The 16,124-nt window shown below is 50.4% G+C and overlaps 5 protein-coding genes across 5 annotated transcripts; 2 read left to right on the top strand and 3 right to left on the bottom strand.

The window, feature by feature from the left end:
* Positions 1 to 66: 66 nt before the first annotated feature.
* V1518DRAFT_411282 (uncharacterized protein) lies at positions 67 to 5,741 on the bottom strand. Its single transcript, XM_066902815.1, has 4 exons — positions 5,556 to 5,741; positions 5,016 to 5,502; positions 3,741 to 4,962; positions 67 to 3,687 (listed from the first exon to the last, which is right to left on the bottom strand). The coding sequence occupies exons 1-4, from the start codon at positions 5,624 to 5,626 to the stop codon at positions 434 to 436; spliced, it is 5,034 nt and encodes a 1,677-aa protein (XP_066761027.1). The 5' UTR covers positions 5,627 to 5,741; the 3' UTR covers positions 67 to 433.
* Positions 5,742 to 6,079: 338 nt separating this feature from the next.
* V1518DRAFT_411277 (fungal-specific transcription factor domain-containing protein) lies at positions 6,080 to 9,438 on the top strand. The gene is made up of 2 exons (XM_066902814.1): positions 6,080 to 6,761; positions 6,836 to 9,438. Exons 1-2 carry the CDS (start codon positions 6,109 to 6,111, stop codon positions 9,069 to 9,071), a joined length of 2,889 nt encoding a protein of 962 aa, XP_066761026.1. The 5' UTR covers positions 6,080 to 6,108; the 3' UTR covers positions 9,072 to 9,438.
* Positions 9,244 to 12,112, bottom strand: V1518DRAFT_411275 (P-loop containing nucleoside triphosphate hydrolase protein). Its single transcript, XM_066902813.1, has 4 exons — positions 11,812 to 12,112; positions 11,547 to 11,760; positions 9,813 to 11,493; positions 9,244 to 9,764 (listed from the first exon to the last, which is right to left on the bottom strand). Exons 1-4 carry the CDS (start codon positions 12,040 to 12,042, stop codon positions 9,539 to 9,541), a joined length of 2,352 nt encoding a protein of 783 aa, XP_066761025.1. The 5' UTR covers positions 12,043 to 12,112; the 3' UTR covers positions 9,244 to 9,538.
* Positions 12,113 to 12,219: 107 nt separating this feature from the next.
* On the top strand, positions 12,220 to 15,394 carry V1518DRAFT_411274 (uncharacterized protein). Its single transcript, XM_066902812.1, has 3 exons — positions 12,220 to 12,920; positions 12,981 to 13,913; positions 13,961 to 15,394. The coding sequence occupies exons 1-3, from the start codon at positions 12,325 to 12,327 to the stop codon at positions 15,225 to 15,227; spliced, it is 2,796 nt and encodes a 931-aa protein (XP_066761024.1). The 5' UTR covers positions 12,220 to 12,324; the 3' UTR covers positions 15,228 to 15,394.
* On the bottom strand, positions 15,113 to 15,929 carry V1518DRAFT_411271 (putative small nuclear ribonucleoprotein f). Its single transcript, XM_066902811.1, has 3 exons — positions 15,752 to 15,929; positions 15,493 to 15,686; positions 15,113 to 15,439 (listed from the first exon to the last, which is right to left on the bottom strand). Exons 1-3 carry the CDS (start codon positions 15,758 to 15,760, stop codon positions 15,382 to 15,384), a joined length of 261 nt encoding a protein of 86 aa, XP_066761023.1. The 5' UTR covers positions 15,761 to 15,929; the 3' UTR covers positions 15,113 to 15,381.
* Positions 15,930 to 16,124: the final 195 nt, after the last annotated feature.

Raw genomic sequence — 16,124 nt, 5'->3', positions numbered from 1 at the left:
GGTGCCAGTGAGTTACACTTTTACACTTCTTACAGAGGAATAGTAATTATACTGGATATGCAGCAGGTTTGATTAAATTGCTCTGAAAGGTGCGGGGACTCGCCACGATACGCCGCACCGCGGCGGGCTCACAAAAGGTCAAGCAGGGCCACCTGCCGAACTCCGAACGGGAAACAATACATTGCCGCGTTCCTACGTGTTGTTATTTTAGCTAAACTAATTCGACCTACATGCATTCTCTCACTGTCATTTCAACGAAAGCGATTTTAGAAACATACAGGGTGACAAATATATACAGAATCAGAATAACTCCCCCACGCGTGTGTTCTCCGTTATATCCAGACGTGCGACTTTTAATCAGGTTCCCTTTATCCTCCTCTCACAACAAAAAAAATTTATATACAGAAGACAAAAAAATGCACAAATTTGAAGGTCATGCCCCCGCACGTGATGAAGCAACTGATATCTCCTCGGCAGCTTTCCCCTCCACTGACGTGCGAAACGCGCGCTCGGCAATCTCTTCTAGCGCCGCCAGCTCCCCAGAACTCTCGCACATTGCTCTAAATTGCGACGATGGCTGCGCCAATAACTTATACGGCGAGTCATACTCGCGCACAGTACCATTATCCAGAACCAGAATCCGGTCGTAGTCGGCAATGGATCGTAGCCGGTGCGCGATAGTGAGGATCGTAGTATCTTTGAACTCTGTGCGGATCGTCGCTTGCAGCAACGCGTCCGTGTGGTAGTCGATTGACGCAGTTGCTTCGTCGAGCAGAATCACGCGCGGTCTCTTCAGTAGGGATCTTGCAAGGCATAGGAGTTGACGTTGACCTTGGGACAGATTTGAGCCGCTTTCCAGTATCGCACTGGAGAGATCGTCGAAGATGTTAATGTTTTCAACATTGTCGCCATTGCCAGTTGCGCTGTCGCTGTTGTTACCTGCAGTGATGCCAGAATCCGCTTCAGCATCTTCTATCAGACGAACGCGACGAAGACACTCGAATATGGCAGCATCAGTGTACTGTCCAAAAGGATCCAAATTGGACCGCACAGTCCCGGAAAACAATATCGGATCTTGCGGAATAATAGCAAGCGCTTCACGCAGGTCGCGCAAGCCAATTTTTGATATATCAATACCATCAATTGTGATGCCGCCTGCATCCGGCTCGAGAAACCGGAAAAATGCGGACGCGATCGTCGATTTACCAGCGCCGGTGCGTCCGACGATGCCGACCTTCCAACCCGACGCAACCTCAAACGACACATTATCAATAACGCGCGGCAGTTCCGGCGAATATCGCAGCGCTAGTCCGCGAACTGTGATTTGCCCCTTGGATGGCCATCCCGCGGGCGGCCGGTTTGATTGCACAATATCTGGGGCTTCCTGCTCCAACTTCAGGTACTCCACCACGCGCTCAATCGAGTTCATGTTCATCTCATTGACGGCGTTGAGTGTCATGAACCACAACATCTCGTCGGTGAATGTAATCGCGTACGTCAAACACAGTCCTGCGAGTCCGGCGTCAATAGTACCCGCGCGGAGAACAAGAAATCCGGCAGCAAAAGTCGACACCAGCGCGCCTACAGTCTCGGAACGGAAACCAAGCCAGCGGTTGCATGCCCACAGGGCAAAATAAGGGCGCGAATTCGTGTCGATCTTAAGCATATTCTGCGCCATAAACTGTTCCTCGTGACCAAAAGCACGAATAGTGGTCAGACCAGCGAGGGTTTCACCAAAGTGTTGGTATATTGGACTGCGCGTCACGGATTGGATTCGTCGAAGCTCGATCGACGTGCGCAAGTAAAACAGATTCAAAACGTAGAAAACTATGGCGATGGCGACACCGACGACCAGAAACTTGGGCACAATGGACGCGATCAAGCACACAATGACAATAAGTGCCAGAAGTGAGTATACGACTTCTATCCAGTTCGGTATAACCTCCTGATCGAGCGTTTCAATGTCCTTGGAGAAGCGATTCATGATGCGACCAATTGGCGTGATGTCAAAAAACCTCGGAGTGGCGCGCATGACGCTTGAGAGCAGCTCTTGATATAATCGCTTTGACGCCGCAATACTACCATAAAACACGACAGCATCACGAAAAAATGAAGCGATCATGTAGAGCAGCGATATTAGACCATATATCAGCAAGTAATACTTCACAGAATGATGTGATGATCTTTGTGTCACGCCGTCAGTTTCAGGCATATCTGAGGACCACTCTCGGATCCACCAAGATTGCAAAAACGTGCCCCCTTGTTGCAAGGCAAACGCGATAGCCACCACTGCCCAATACCAATTCGGCCCCATCCGACCGAAATATGCGCGATATACCGCAGATTTAACTTTACCTACCTGCTGCGTTTCAGCGTGAACAAGCGGTGATGATCTCGGAATCGGTTTGTGCTCGCGGCCGTTGGTCATGGCATCTTTTCCAACCACGACTTCATCAGCCACGTGTTTCTGACGCGCGACAGAGGTCGGTTCAGCGAGCGATGGTTTGCGAGCTATACTCGGTGTTGAGCTGCCACGCGAAGATGCGAGTGAGGCTTCGCGATGAGAGAATGCATCGATAGAATGAAGAAGGCTTCCGTCATCGTCGTCTATAACTCCAGATCTTAAAGCATCAACCGGCGTGCCAAAGAAACCAACTCTGCCACTATCCATCACGACAACGTTAAACGCGCCTGATAGAGCAAGCAAAATATTGTGCGAAACAAGAATGCAAGTCCGATTTGCCATGATCGGGCCCAAAATGCAGTTTTCGTAAATCCATAGAGCGCTGTGCGAATCCACCGCGGATAGTACATCGTCCAACAGTACATGCCGTGCAGGCGAATATAGAGCTCGCGCAAGTGCTATACGCTGCTTTTGCCCACCAGAAAGTGCGATACCTTTCTCGCCGACTTCAGTCATATCAGCAGCTTCGAGAATCTCAAAGTCGTGCTGGAGAGCACACGCATTAATGCATGCCTGATATCGAGTTTCATTGTACATGCTTCCAAATAAGATATTGTTGCGGATGGTATCGTTAAGAAGCCAAGGTTGCTGAGCGCAGTATGCGACTGAGTCAGAAAATCCGGTTTCCGGGTCCACGCGAGCCTGTCCAAAGGCGCCAACGCCTGGTAAAAACACGTTGCCTTGAACAAGAGTCATTTCGCCAAGAAGTGCAAGTAGAAGTGAGGATTTACCAGATCCGGTGGGACCGGCAATAACTGTGAGTGCACCCGGCACAAATGAAATGTCCAAATCGCGCAAGCCAAACTTCCTTGACGACGCCGACGATCCCCAAGAGAATGTTGCTTTCTCAAAGCCGATGTAAGGAGAGTTGGGACCACGACTTGCGACGAGCTGGCTGTACTTATCCGTGGATTCCTCAATCATAAACTCGTGAACGCGATCTAAAGAAACCTTTGATGTAATGAGATCGTTAATCATGTCAGCCAAGTGCTCGATCGGAATGCGCATGAGATTGAACAGAGCGAGCGAACTGAAAGCGAGCGACGGCGTCAGCTCATGCTTTGCAATCATCGTGTAAGCACCGAAAGTGACAAAAGCGATCAGAGTCGGCACACCAAACCATTCGACGGTTGAAAAAGCCCAGAGAATGTAGCGCGCAGTGAGCTGGTGAAGTTCCTGCTCTCGAATCTGTAATAGCTGATTTTTAAACATCGACTCCCAAGCTGCGAGCAGTTAGAAAGGCAGACCAGATAGTAGAGGAGAAACATAGACAGACCAAAGAACTTGATAATTTTGATACTCTGAAGAATCTCGTTTGTCTTCTGAATGCGCCTGTCGCTTATCGTCATCAACTTCTTCTCAATGATGGCGAAGTACTTCGAGATTTCGAAGTTGAGAGGGAGCATGACAAACATGGCGAGCATGCCAGCAATGGAGCTAGGGCCGAGGTAGCGGTACAGCAGCACGAATGAAAAGATGATCATGACGATACTCTTGACAAGCTGATTAAAGCGCCCAAATGCCTCGGAAATATCAATGGCGTCGACAGACATGAGATTGATGATTTTCCCGCTATTCATCGCTGATGGGACGACAGATTTATGAGATACCAAGTCATCATCTATCCTTGAGTAGACGTCACTATCGTTGTCCTCGGACTCGCTGTCATATGCTGTGAGGGGAGAGGTTGATGACGACGTCAACGAGGACGACGAAGAAGAAGACGAAGACGAAGACGACGAAGGGACAATTCGGCGGCGAAGTGCCTTTGCATAGATTTCTCCAATGATCAGGACGCGAGTCTTGATGGCGATTTCGCGAAAACCCCAGAGTGATAGAGAGATAAAGCTAGAGCATGCGACCGAGCTGAGAAACAGCAAGAAGACGAAGAGGAGAGCAACGTGCGAAGGCGTATCTGCGGGATGTTCGATGTATTCAAGAATATGCTTCACGAGTATAGTAGGTGCAAAGCTTAGAAGCGAGTATGCAACAGTGAAGACAACGCTAAAAGCGAACTGCGTCCGTACGTAGCGAAAAAGAGCCCACAAAAACGACAGGGATCCAGAGAGAGCCCTGAAGTCCGCTAGGATTGTGGCGGAGCGGAGATGCTCAGCATTGTCCCACACATCACTAAGAGTCAGCGCCTGAAAATAACCTTTCCAGATCAAGGTATTAGTCCAGGTAAAAGTAATAATGGAAAACAGACTCGAGTATGGCTGCTGGGTGGGCTCTAAACCTTTGCGCACCTCGATGAATGCAGGGATGGCTCCAATTGGAGAGCGCAAGGCGATCAGGAACAGTGCAGATATAACGAAGATGTCGAATCCCGCAGATAGCTGAAGAATCAGCGAATGCGTCGTGTAAAATATAGAGCGAAACTGGACAGCGGCAACAACAAACTGCAACACGTAGATGGCAGCGAGATGACCAGATGAAGCGACTGTAAGAGCCTGCGAGGCCTTCGACTGCCGTAAGAATGACAGATACATGCAATAGGACTGCAGAGAGTGTTACTGTGCGAAAAGACAACATAAATAACTCTCTGACTTACCCACAACAGGATAGAAATCGAGCAGCGACATGCCAAGACGCCTGCGCCAGACAGGGATGGATGAATGATCAGCGCAAACAACCCGGCAGCGTTGCAAAGCAGCAGGAAGACTAAGAATCCACGTTCAAAAGCAGCACGAGCATGGAGTCCGCGAGAAGAGAGAAAAACGACGTCAATATCGTCATTATCTCCATCGTCGCTATCTATGGCTGCGGCAGAGGCTGCTATTGCGAGCAGATCCGGACCGTGGCCGCCGCTCGTACGATCAGTGACTGAGCCATCGTTGGTTCGCAGACGAAAAAGCGTGCCGTCTTGAGACGTGTGCGAGTAGACATCCAAAAATGGCCGAGCAGATGCAAGAAGAAGATCATCACTAGCGGGCAGGGCGACGCTTCGGCTCGCTGGATTCAGAACATGCCAAAATGTCGGTATAAGCGTAGCTGCAGAAACTACAAGTGCAAGCAACGGAAGATATATGTGCAGATACCTGAGAAGGATTAGCAAGTGGCATGAGATATTTGCCAGGCACGAGGAACAGACTTGTTGTTCACGCAGGCGGATATGTCGTCTAGGGTCCAGGCCGGGCCAGGACACAGCAGCGCGCTACTCATGGGCGGAGCGCACACGCAGCGCGCGTGATCAATTGTCAAGACGACTAAGCAGCAGCCAAGAAGCGAGCTCTGGCTGTCGCTTGAGAAGAGGAGGATTGGGAAGTGAACCGTCGGCCGCGGGTTGCCGGAGTCGACCTCGATGCGCAGCGACGTCACCACTAAGCCGCACGCACGGACCGCATCACGTGGCTGCCCCGCGTTCGCAGTACATCGCCGCCGCAAGCTCGACTGGCCGCCGCCGTCGTTAATCTCGCGGTCCGTTGAGACTAGTCAGCAGCCCTCCAAGGCCCTCGTGTAGCCGTCCGGCGCGCCGCCGCGGAGTTCCGCGCATACGTTGCTCCGCGTCGATCCGCGCAGCAGGCGCACGCGGGCTTCCCGGCTCGACCCTAGCCCTATCCGGCTCCTAGGCGCAGTCCCAACTCCGCGCCGACCACGCCCACGACCTCCGCGACGCTCTTCGCCAGCACCCGCCGCCACAGCCTATGCCCCCGATTGCGCCTGTGCCGCCACCGTCGTCCCGCGTCGCTGGCGCTACGGACCGCCGCGCAATGGCAGCACCGGCCTGGGCCACCGTCTCGGCGACCCCGCAGCATACGCTCGCCGCAGGTCCGAAGCCCGCTGACCTCCACCGCGTCCAGCAGCAGCATGGCTTCCCCGCGCTCACCGCCAGCGTCCCTATCTCCGCCGCGACCCCGTCACTGCACGCCAGTCTTCCCACAGGACTGTCCACGCCTTCAGCAGCTACCCTCGACAGCTCCTCCGTCCTTCCAGCTCATCAGCACCACACAGCAGCATCAGCCCAGCCGCCGCCGGCCGCATACGCAGTCATGCAAGCTGCCGCACCCCAGCTCTCCTCTGCTGACCACCACTTACTGGCCCAGACGCTTTCTCTGGCAGCACAGCAACAGCAACAGGCATCCACGCTGCTCTCGCTCCAGGCTGCTCAAAAGTCTCGTCCCTGCGATTCCTGCCGTCGGCGCAAATCGCGGTGCTTCATACCCACAAACGAGGACTCTTGCATTCTTTGCCGGCTTCGCAAGCAGGAGTGCACTTTTCTTGAAGGTCCCAAACCTCGTCGAAAGCGCGACATCTACTCGCCCCCGCCACAACAGTCTGTATTTGGTCATCGATCCCGGTAGGTCAACAAGTCTTCCCATCTCCCATTCCCCCTTCCTTCTACTCTGTCCTCGGTTGGCTAACTCAAACAAGATCCGAGCATTCACCGCCGAATCCAGGCGGCTCCCCGGACCCCAACTTACCAGCGGCTATCGGGCCGACCGCCTCTACTTGCTCCTCCGCGCCGCAAACCACGTCGTCTGCGTCCACCCAGAACCCCCCAAATCACGCACCCCTCATCCGCGACACGCGTCCCATAGAAGATTACAGCACTATACGAGGTCGCTCCCTTCTTAAGAAATCGCTCGGCCTCCAGCATCGCTGGTCTTCCATTGTTGGAACCTCGTCTACCTTCGACTACGGCTTCCTTGACTACGCGCCTTTCAATCGTCGTGATGAGGCCGATTTGGCCAACGGCATCAGCCTCCGCAAAGTTGCGCCTGATGCTATGTTCCTACTCGAATATGACCACACCACTGAGGACTATGAAGACATGCTCAACACCGTCGACGACGTCGAACGCATTGTCGCGCCCCACGGCCAAGCTCTCGTCGATCTCTACTTTCGCATCGTTCATCCGTCTTTTCCGGTGCTTCACAAGAAGGTCTTTCTAGAAAAATATGCCAGGACTCACCGCGAGTTTTCCCCGCCACTGCTAGCTGCGGTATACTCTCTCGCTCTGAATTGGTGGTCATACGATCCCCAGTTAGCGCAGCTACCAAAGCCAGACGCAAAGCAGCTTGATAAGCTTGCCCAGAAGACTCTTACTGACGTCATCATGCGGCCAAAGCTCTCTACTGTGCAAGCTGGTCTGCTACTGCTCCAACGGCGCCACACTGGCGAGCTCAATTGGCCGCTCTCTTCTCACGTCGTCGCACTCGCGGAGGAGATCGGCTTGGGTCTTGACTGCGAAAATTGGCGTATTCCTAAATGGGAGCGCGGTCTTCGTCGGAGACTAGCATGGGCAGTTTGGCTCCAAGATAAATGGCACGCTCTCACACAGTCGCGGCCGTCACATATTGACAAATGCAATTGGATCGTCAAAAACGTGACTTCTGATGACTTTCCTGAAACCGCGGCCGATGAGTCCGATGAGGACGGTTCAGCGGAAGTCGAGAACGGCCGCCGATTATTTCAGGAGATGATCTCGTTGTCAAATATTCTCCATGACATCTTGACCACGTTTTTCACTGTTTCTGCTGAGCGCGAGCTCTGTGACATTGAGCCAATTCTTGAAAAGGCGAAGCCGATCCAGATCAAGCTCAAGGACTGGTACCAAGCACTGCCGGACAGCTTGCGCATGAATTCGCAGCCAAAAATCCGCAAGCTGTCGTCGAACGGCGCATTACATCTTGCATATTTTGCGGCTGAGGTCACTTTACATCGGCGCATTTTGCGGGCACTGCGGCCAGGAATCACATCAGTAGAGATTATCACTGTCTGTCGTAACGCTGCTCGCACGCGCTTGCTAGCGGCTATCGACTTTGTCAAGAATCTCAAACCCGAGCACATGCAAGCATTTTGGTACTCGCCGTCAACGACAAACTTTGCAATCATCGGTACATTCGCCGCATTGCTGTTTGCAACCTCGCAAGATGAGCAAGAGCAAAAATTTTACAAGACATGCTTGGACGAGTATAGGTGGTATCTGCGCGTGTCGTCGAAGGGGTTTGAACAGATGGCCGCTGCGCTAAAGCAACTCGATCTTGCCATTTCCTGCATCCCCATTTTTGGTATTGAGAAGCTACCTACGACTGCTACGCTGGAAGATTCAGACAATATGGAGGATTCGGACGATGATGAGTCAGAAAATTACCATGAGGATATTGCAGGTCACCTAGATGGCCCAAGCTACGCCTACGAAGAAGACGAAATGAACGTAGTTTCGCACCATAACACTAACAGCTATGGTGAGGATTACGAAGCAAGTACCGGTGAAAATGGCACGGAAGCCGGTACAAGTGCGTCATCGTACGTGATCCACGACAGCTATGGCATGTTATACGAGTGGCCAGATGAAAACATGCTGGCCGAAGAACGCGGCATCCAGTACTACGGTGACCCTGGAACCCACGGCGGTCGCCCGCACCAACATGGTCCGGGAGATATGGATGCCGGCCTCAGCGATGGGGGCACGACTACGGTTGAGCACCGCGCTCTCTCGGTCAGCGGCAGCGCACACGGTTCACCCGAGCAGCATACACTGAATTCGTTGCAGGCGCAGCATAATTCGCATTACACGGCCGAACGGCAACAACAACAACAACAACAACAACAACAACAACAACAACCCGAGCATGAGTACCAACAACGACTATCGATGCCATAACCATCTTGGCTGTAACAACATAGATCACCTGATCCAGCAGATGAATATCACATCGTATTTTGGAATAGATCATCTCCTTTTTGTTCTTCTGGAGTCAGCATATAATTCTCATTTTCCTCAATATTTTCCTCAAATTTTCCTCCCATAATCTCTTTCTCTTTCTCATTCGGCAGTCTTTATTCATGGTGTTCTTTGGATTATAATAATAATATGGTTTGGTATGGACAGGATTATTACGCAGTACATTTTTAATTAATTTCTCTATTATTTCATTTTCTTTCATTTTGTACTTGACTATAGCCGGCATTGATAAATGTGACCATGTAACACCACCGGAGTAGTTAGAGATTCACGTTCCTCAAGTTTACTACATGAGCTGCTGATCTTATATCTCGATCATCCGTTAGCATCATCCAGCGAGCACAGCTGAAGCTTGTGTTCAAATTTTCCGTCCACATTCTACTAGTCTATGTCGTGTATCGGCTCTTCTTCCCGCTCTGTTTCAGCGTCCGCTCACGCTTCTCCGCGCGTTCCCTGGCGACAGTCATCTTGTGCACAACCCGTTCGAGACTCAATCTAACCTCGCCCTTTTTGAACGTGCTAAGATCGAAATACGCCGGCGCGAGTTCAAAGAGCCACTCGGGCTTGATCGCAGTGACAGTGCGGATATAGTTCTTAGTGGTCAGGACAAATCTGATGCTTATTAGTTACGTCCTCTAATCCAGAGCATGGATTACTTACTCATTGTAGATAACCCATTCGCTCTCCTTCTCCAGAACCGTCGACGGGTGTAGCAGCACGTCCTGGTTGTCCTTCGCGGTGATATAATGCTTCCCCGATGAGCTTTTCTTTGCAACTTGCATAAAAAACCCGCTCGTCAAAGCCTTTCGGATATTCGTATAGTAATCTGGATTTTCAAACGGCGTGCTGACCAACTCAAGATCGTTTCGCTCCATTAGCCGCTTCAGCTGCGAACGCACGCTGTCAGCGCTCTGAAGCGAGCGCAGAGACAAGAAATGGTCGTAACACCAGTTTGCCGGATTACGTTGGGCCTCCGGTCCCTTAAACGCCATGTATACGTTCAGCAGAGTCAGGTGGTCACCTTCGATGTGGCGGAACTGCATTTTCATTTCATCGGCTTTCTTGCGCGCACTGTTCGGTCTCACAAACACACTCGGTACAGAGAGTAGTGCTGTTAGTGACAGGATCTCGTTCGAACAATAGAATTCTGGGGAAGTAATGAGCATGACGGCAAGCATGGGATCCAACGGGAACTCGGAAGCCAAACGTCCAAGCGGAGTAAGATCTCCGTCGTCGTTAAGACACGCCAAATAATTGAGCTCCTCTAAAGCGCGCATCATCGTCTCAGGCGCAGGCGGGTCCATGAAATCGAAATGAACAAGATCATCGATACCAAGCTTTTTTAGCTCAAGAACGGTTGATGACAAATTGCTGCGCAACACCTCAGGATAGCTTTGTTCGTGAAGCTCCTTCTTGAACGACTCCTCGGTATACAGACGAAAGCACTTGCCCGGTCGCGTACGACCAGCACGACCAGCACGCTGCTGTGCGGACGCTTTGGAAATTGGAGAGACTAAAAGCGATTCGACACGAATTCTCGGGTTGTAAACCTTTTGCTTGGAGAATCCGGGGTCAATCACGTATACAATTCCGTCGATCGTAAGCGATGTCTCGGCGATATTCGTAGAGATGACGACCTTCCGGCCAGGAGGGCCGTTGGGAGTGCTAGGTCCAGGTGCAGGATCGAAGATCTTTTGCTGCTGGGCAGGAGGGAGCGAACCATACAGAGGATATACTTTGAGTTGACCGCATCCCGTCTCCCGGATCAGATCGTCGGCCTCAAGAGAGATCTTACGACATGCATCCTCGATTTCTTCTTCACCAGTCAAAAAAAGTAAAATATCGCCTGGAGCTTCGACAGCATGAATTTGCAATACTGTCTGGATAGCCGCCTCCAGATAATCTCGCTGATATTCGGGCGTGTAGTAGATCTCGACCGGGTGTGTTCGGCCAGGAACAGCAAGCAACGGCGCGTCGTGGAAATACCTCTGGAACTTTTCCGCATCGAGAGTGGCCGACATAATGATGATTTTCAGATCCTTCCTTCGAAGCGCAATTTCCTTCAACAAGCCCATGAGAATATCCGTCGCCAGCGTTCTCTCGTGAGCCTCATCGAGAATCACGCAGCTGTATCTGGTAAGATCCGGGTCGTTCATAGCCTCTCGCAGAAGCATACCATCTGTCATGTACTTTAAAATCGTGCTCTTTGACGTGTTGTCCTCGAATCGAATGTTGTAGCCGACTTCTTGTCCAAGTGAAACGTCCATCTCGTCAGCCACTCGCTTCGCAACTGACATTGCAGCAACTCGCCGTGGCTGTGTACACGCAACTTGCTTTCCCTCTGCAAGATTGTAAATAAACGAAACTTGTACACAGAATTCTGTGGAAGCATACCTAGATGAGGCAGATCGTCAAACAAGACGAACTGCGGAATCTGAGTCGTTTTACCGGAGCCAGTCTCGCCGACAAACACCAGAATCTGCGTTGAGTGGTACAGATCAAGAAACTCCTGACGCTGTTGGTGTACAGGGAGATCTCTTCGCTTTTGGAGAATACCGAAGTACTTTGTCGACAAAGGTTTGCTATTGAACGGATTCAATGGGCCGTCCTGCGTTGAGAGTTAATACGCGCACCACACGAGAACGGACGCAACTCATACCTCTGCCATCATAGCCTGCTCAGCTGTTGTATGGTGCCGCACCATGTCATCCAGGACCGAGCGGTCGTAGCTCTCTGCTTCATCGTTGAAGGATTGGCCGAAACCGCCAATTCTCCTCTTGCTGGTGGTCGGCGCCATTATTTCCTCGTCGTCGTCCATGTGCGCAAGATAGGGATTTTTTCCCTTTTCTTCAGGAAGCTTATGTCTCTTGGCAGGACGTTCAGAACTCATTCTGTCCGTCTGGAGGGGAAATACAAGAGGGGTGAAGTGCGGAACAAAATGGCGAAATGTTCGCACGAACAAGAAATTTCTGTGGCGCGGCTATCGTGCGGCTTGAGAAGTGGCAATTAACGTGTGTGGCGGTGCACACAACCTCCCAAAATCGTCTAGTCGACATCAACCGCGGCAGCTTCACGGCGAAGAGCTCGAGACAAGTACTGGCCATCGGCTCTTCTCGATTGATTGCATGGATACCCGATAGCACGCTGATATCGTCGCCTACTGCTGACAAAAATGCCGCTGCTGGTCGAGGAAAAGTTTGAGGAGATCTCTGCGTTTCTTGGGTACTCCGCACAGCTCCTCTCTGCTCAGGGCGACAATGGCAGCAATTTCTCGGCACAGCTGTGCGACAAGCTTAATTCTCTGCCCTCCAGGGTTGGTGTGAAGGTGGAAGATCCAGACTACTATCTCGCGGAATATATAGTATCTCTGTTAAATGGCCTTGTCGTCGCGTCCACCGAAGATCTTCGAAAGAAGCCAGATGTGTTTTCTATTTCGCTTGGCGATATCAAGCTTCTAAACGCTCTGTTGGATTTCACAGTTATTAGATGCATTTACTCAAATTTATCTCCGGGTGTCGGAATCCCCATTGATCGCCGCATTAAATCATCTACATCGGCGAGTAAAACCATGCGACAGGATATTCTTACTCTTGTAGTGCATACCTTTGTTAGCATTGCAGAGACGGAGAACGACGTGGCGGATATCATTATGGGCGGTCAATATGCTACGGACATCATTTCTGGACTTTGTGAGCTTGGATTTGGTGCTATATATCGAGGAGATCAGTCTACCGTTTATCGCGAGAAGTTTTCGGATTTTCTCGCAAGGTATGTTGTTTACTCTGTCAACCTTACGCATAGGTCGCTAATGAATATACTATTTTTAAGAATTCCCACATATTCTCTGTTGACATACACGACTACGCTGTTACATCAGCATACTCCGCCATGGTTTGTTGCGGTGTTGACACGAACGCTGGCGATGATCCCGCTTACTCGTCCCAAGGATGGCGTGCAGTCTCTGATTGAAATGATTGGCGGCCTGAGAGAAGACGAACAGATTTCAGTTGCAAAGCTTGATCGAGCGGCAAAGATCTTAAGGAGCGTTCCGAAGGGTGTGGATGCGGCTGTATACTATACGAGTGTTGGAACACAGTTACTAGCCCTCTTAGACTGCGGGGACAATCATTTGCTGTTATCTTCCACTGTACAGGTTATTAATGCCATGAATAGAGTGGCACCAGATGTTGTTAACAATTATGTGTTTGTACCGATTACTACTTTCTTCAATCCGTCCACGGATTCAGGGGAAGAACAGATTCTCGTCGACGATATTACACTTTCACGAGCACTCTTGCGGTTATCACAACTCGTACGCAGTTCTGAATCGACGTCGATTGATACTCTGATTACTCCAATCTTCAAGAGTCTATGGGCTTTGCTGTGTTTTCAAAATCAATCAAAACGTCCTATTGAGTTAACAAGGAGTTTGATTCTTGTCTACGTTAAAGCAGGTAATTCCGTCACGAGACTCCGCTTAGTGATCCAAGATATTTCATACGATGGCGAGAAGGATTGGAAATACGCGGATGGCGATAACGGTGAAGTCGAAATTCGAAAACGTGGAATCACATACACCGACCTCGAGCAAGAAAATCGACTAAAACTAGGCGAGGAAGGAGTCGCGACGCTGAGTGAAAGGGTATCCCTTCTCATGAAGTTCGTTGATGATTTGGATGACAGTTCGCTGCGAAAACTGTTTTTGAGTATAGCTCGTGCCTGGCTAGCTCTACGTAAAGTTCCTGACGCGGACCCGTTCGAGTAAGTAGAAATCCATACTTTTGTGGCCGTTGCTAACTCCATCAAAGAGTCTTTGCGAACTTGCGAATTCTAGAAGAGATGCTGAATAAGCACAAGACGAAAATCATTGAATCGCCAAAGGAGATGATTAATCTCGTCTCTACCATATTGGACGAATATGTAGAAGCGCTGCAAGATCCGGTGGACAAGTCGAAAAGACTGTCAGATCAGCTCTCAGAGATCACATCTGGATTAGATATCGATTCAGATGATGAAGACGAAGAGGCTGAGGAGAGACAGAGCGATACTGAGACGGTGAGCATTGCTCTAGCGCTAATAACTGCTATTACATCGGGCATTTTCATGCAGAATGGGAAATACGTCGACTCGGAGGAGCAGCGAATATTGAAGTCACTTGTGAATCCACTACAGTACATGTCAACACATGCTCCACCCGAAATTGCATCATCTGCTGCTACGCTGTCTATACTGTTAGACAATTATGAGATGCCGAGGACAGCGAACAATGCTGACCTTACTGAATCACAGCAGAAGTATAACAACGCTTTAGCCAACATTCAAGATGAGCTGGTGCCCATCAGAGCACATGGTCTACATATTCTACGATCGCTGATCCTGGAACGCGATACAACTATCAAAGTGAGCGCTGTGCTAAAAATCTATTTATCTACTATGAACGACGAGGATTCGTTCATATATCTCAACAGTATCAAAGGTTTACAAACTCTGACGGATCTACACGGCATCTACGTGACCGAGAAGTTGGTTGAGGAGTATAGTAAGAACACGTCTCAACGGACCCTCGACGAGCGACTACGTATTGGAGAGGCTATTTTGCGAACAATACAACGTCTTGGAGACGCACTTACTGGTAAGAATGCCGAAGTGATAATGGGTGTCGTGATCCAGATGGTATCCACTCGTACCCTGGACTCTCGACTCCGCATGTCGGCTCTGAGTATTTTGGGCATGGCATATGAGGTTAATCCAGGAGGTATACTTCCGTGGATTGCCTCCGGAATCGATTGCGCACTTGGTGTTCTTACGTTTGAGACAAGAGGCGATGACAAGGCGCCGTTGCGTCGCGCCGCCGTCGTATTGATCGGGTCACTACTAAAGGGTGTTAATGGGCTCAACGAGGTTCCAAAGAAGTTGGCCAAGGAGATTCTGAGAATCATAAAATATGTCCGGATTTCTGATGACGATCCGCTGGTTCGGGTGCAAGCGGGCAACGTTTTGGATATATTGGAAACAATGCTCCGCGACGCATTCACGGTCCCAGGTACCAGTATAGGACCAAGGGTCTTCGAGTAAATGTATATATGTATGTACAGTACAAATAAATATCATGTCCAATGGAAAGCATGCAAAAGGAACTAAGAATACGGATGAAAAGCAACTAGTATACAACACGCCGCCGCTATCGTAACACCTATGACGGTTTCAAACACTAATCAGAAGAAATACACTAATTTTCCATTTTTGTCTCTGGCTGTGCTTCGCTAACCCAGAGAACGTTGTTGCATCTAATCGGCGTCAGTACAGCAAAGTGAGCACAGGAGGTACAGCCGCGACTAACCTGATCATGACTTCGCCCAAGGCTCCTTTGTTCTCGTCGTCGATATACTCGACTGCATTCTCTAGCTGCAAATTCATATAGGAGTCTACTGATATCAGCAGACCCCGGTACTCGGTCTTGCCCCACTTCAGGCGCACAACGACGTCTTTGCCAGTGAGGTCTTGCAGGAACGGCTTGGGATTGATCGGCGCGAACTGCGCAGGCCGCACGTGAGCATCGTGTACAACAATACAGCTCAACAGGTCTTCAATAAACTTACTCCAGACATATCGATTGATTTCAGATCCTGCCGATAAAGTAGTGCTAAGCAGGAGGTTGGCGAGATTGCTGCGTACAAGTCCAGACGTTGAAAAGTCAAGGCGGCGCGTTCGTGAAAGATTCACGTGATGGCGACTGGTCTCGAAGCACAGCCAAACTCCTCATCCTTGTGCAGCATCCAGCACACTGCGATTACCATCCTACTCTGCAGCAGACTGCGTCGTTTGGCTGTCATTTCTGTAGTGTTCAGGCCGACGGCATTTACGCAGCAAAGCAGTCCTGATCTATTTGAACTGTGAAGTTTTGCTCAATGGCTCTCGCAGCGGTATGGTGTCCACCGCTCAGTGCTGTGTCGCAAGTCTCATTGAACCAAT

This window comes from Limtongia smithiae, assembly GCF_038497785.1.
Source record: "Limtongia smithiae strain NRRL Y-17922 unplaced genomic scaffold V1518scaffold_2, whole genome shotgun sequence".
NCBI classification, from domain to species: Eukaryota; Fungi; Ascomycota; class Lipomycetes; order Lipomycetales; family Lipomycetaceae; genus Limtongia; species Limtongia smithiae.
This window is presented reverse-complemented; position numbering and strand designations above follow the sequence as displayed.

Coding starts and splice junctions, on each gene's coding strand:
- V1518DRAFT_411282 (XM_066902815.1), bottom strand. CDS start 5,626: ATGAGTAGCGCGCTGCTGTGTCCTGGCCCGGCCTGGACCCTAGACGAC. Junction 5,503..5,555: donor TCCGCCTGCGTGAACAACAA/GTCTGTTCCTCG, acceptor AATCCTTCTCAG/GTATCTGCACATATATCTTC. Junction 4,963..5,015: donor CGATTTCTATCCTGTTGTGG/GTAAGTCAGAGA, acceptor CACTCTCTGCAG/TCCTATTGCATGTATCTGTC.
- V1518DRAFT_411277 (XM_066902814.1), top strand. CDS start 6,109: ATGCCCCCGATTGCGCCTGTGCCGCCACCGTCGTCCCGCGTCGCTGGC. Junction 6,762..6,835: donor GTATTTGGTCATCGATCCCG/GTAGGTCAACAA, acceptor AACTCAAACAAG/ATCCGAGCATTCACCGCCGA.
- V1518DRAFT_411275 (XM_066902813.1), bottom strand. CDS start 12,042: ATGAGTTCTGAACGTCCTGCCAAGAGACATAAGCTTCCTGAAGAAAAG. Junction 11,494..11,546: donor TGACGATCTGCCTCATCTAG/GTATGCTTCCAC, acceptor ACAATCTTGCAG/AGGGAAAGCAAGTTGCGTGT. Junction 9,765..9,812: donor GAATGGGTTATCTACAATGA/GTAAGTAATCCA, acceptor AATAAGCATCAG/ATTTGTCCTGACCACTAAGA.
- V1518DRAFT_411274 (XM_066902812.1), top strand. CDS start 12,325: ATGCCGCTGCTGGTCGAGGAAAAGTTTGAGGAGATCTCTGCGTTTCTT. Junction 12,921..12,980: donor TTTTCGGATTTTCTCGCAAG/GTATGTTGTTTA, acceptor ACTATTTTTAAG/AATTCCCACATATTCTCTGT. Junction 13,914..13,960: donor CCTGACGCGGACCCGTTCGA/GTAAGTAGAAAT, acceptor ACTCCATCAAAG/AGTCTTTGCGAACTTGCGAA.
- V1518DRAFT_411271 (XM_066902811.1), bottom strand. Junction 15,440..15,492: donor TTGGGCGAAGTCATGATCAG/GTTAGTCGCGGC, acceptor GACGCCGATTAG/ATGCAACAACGTTCTCTGGG.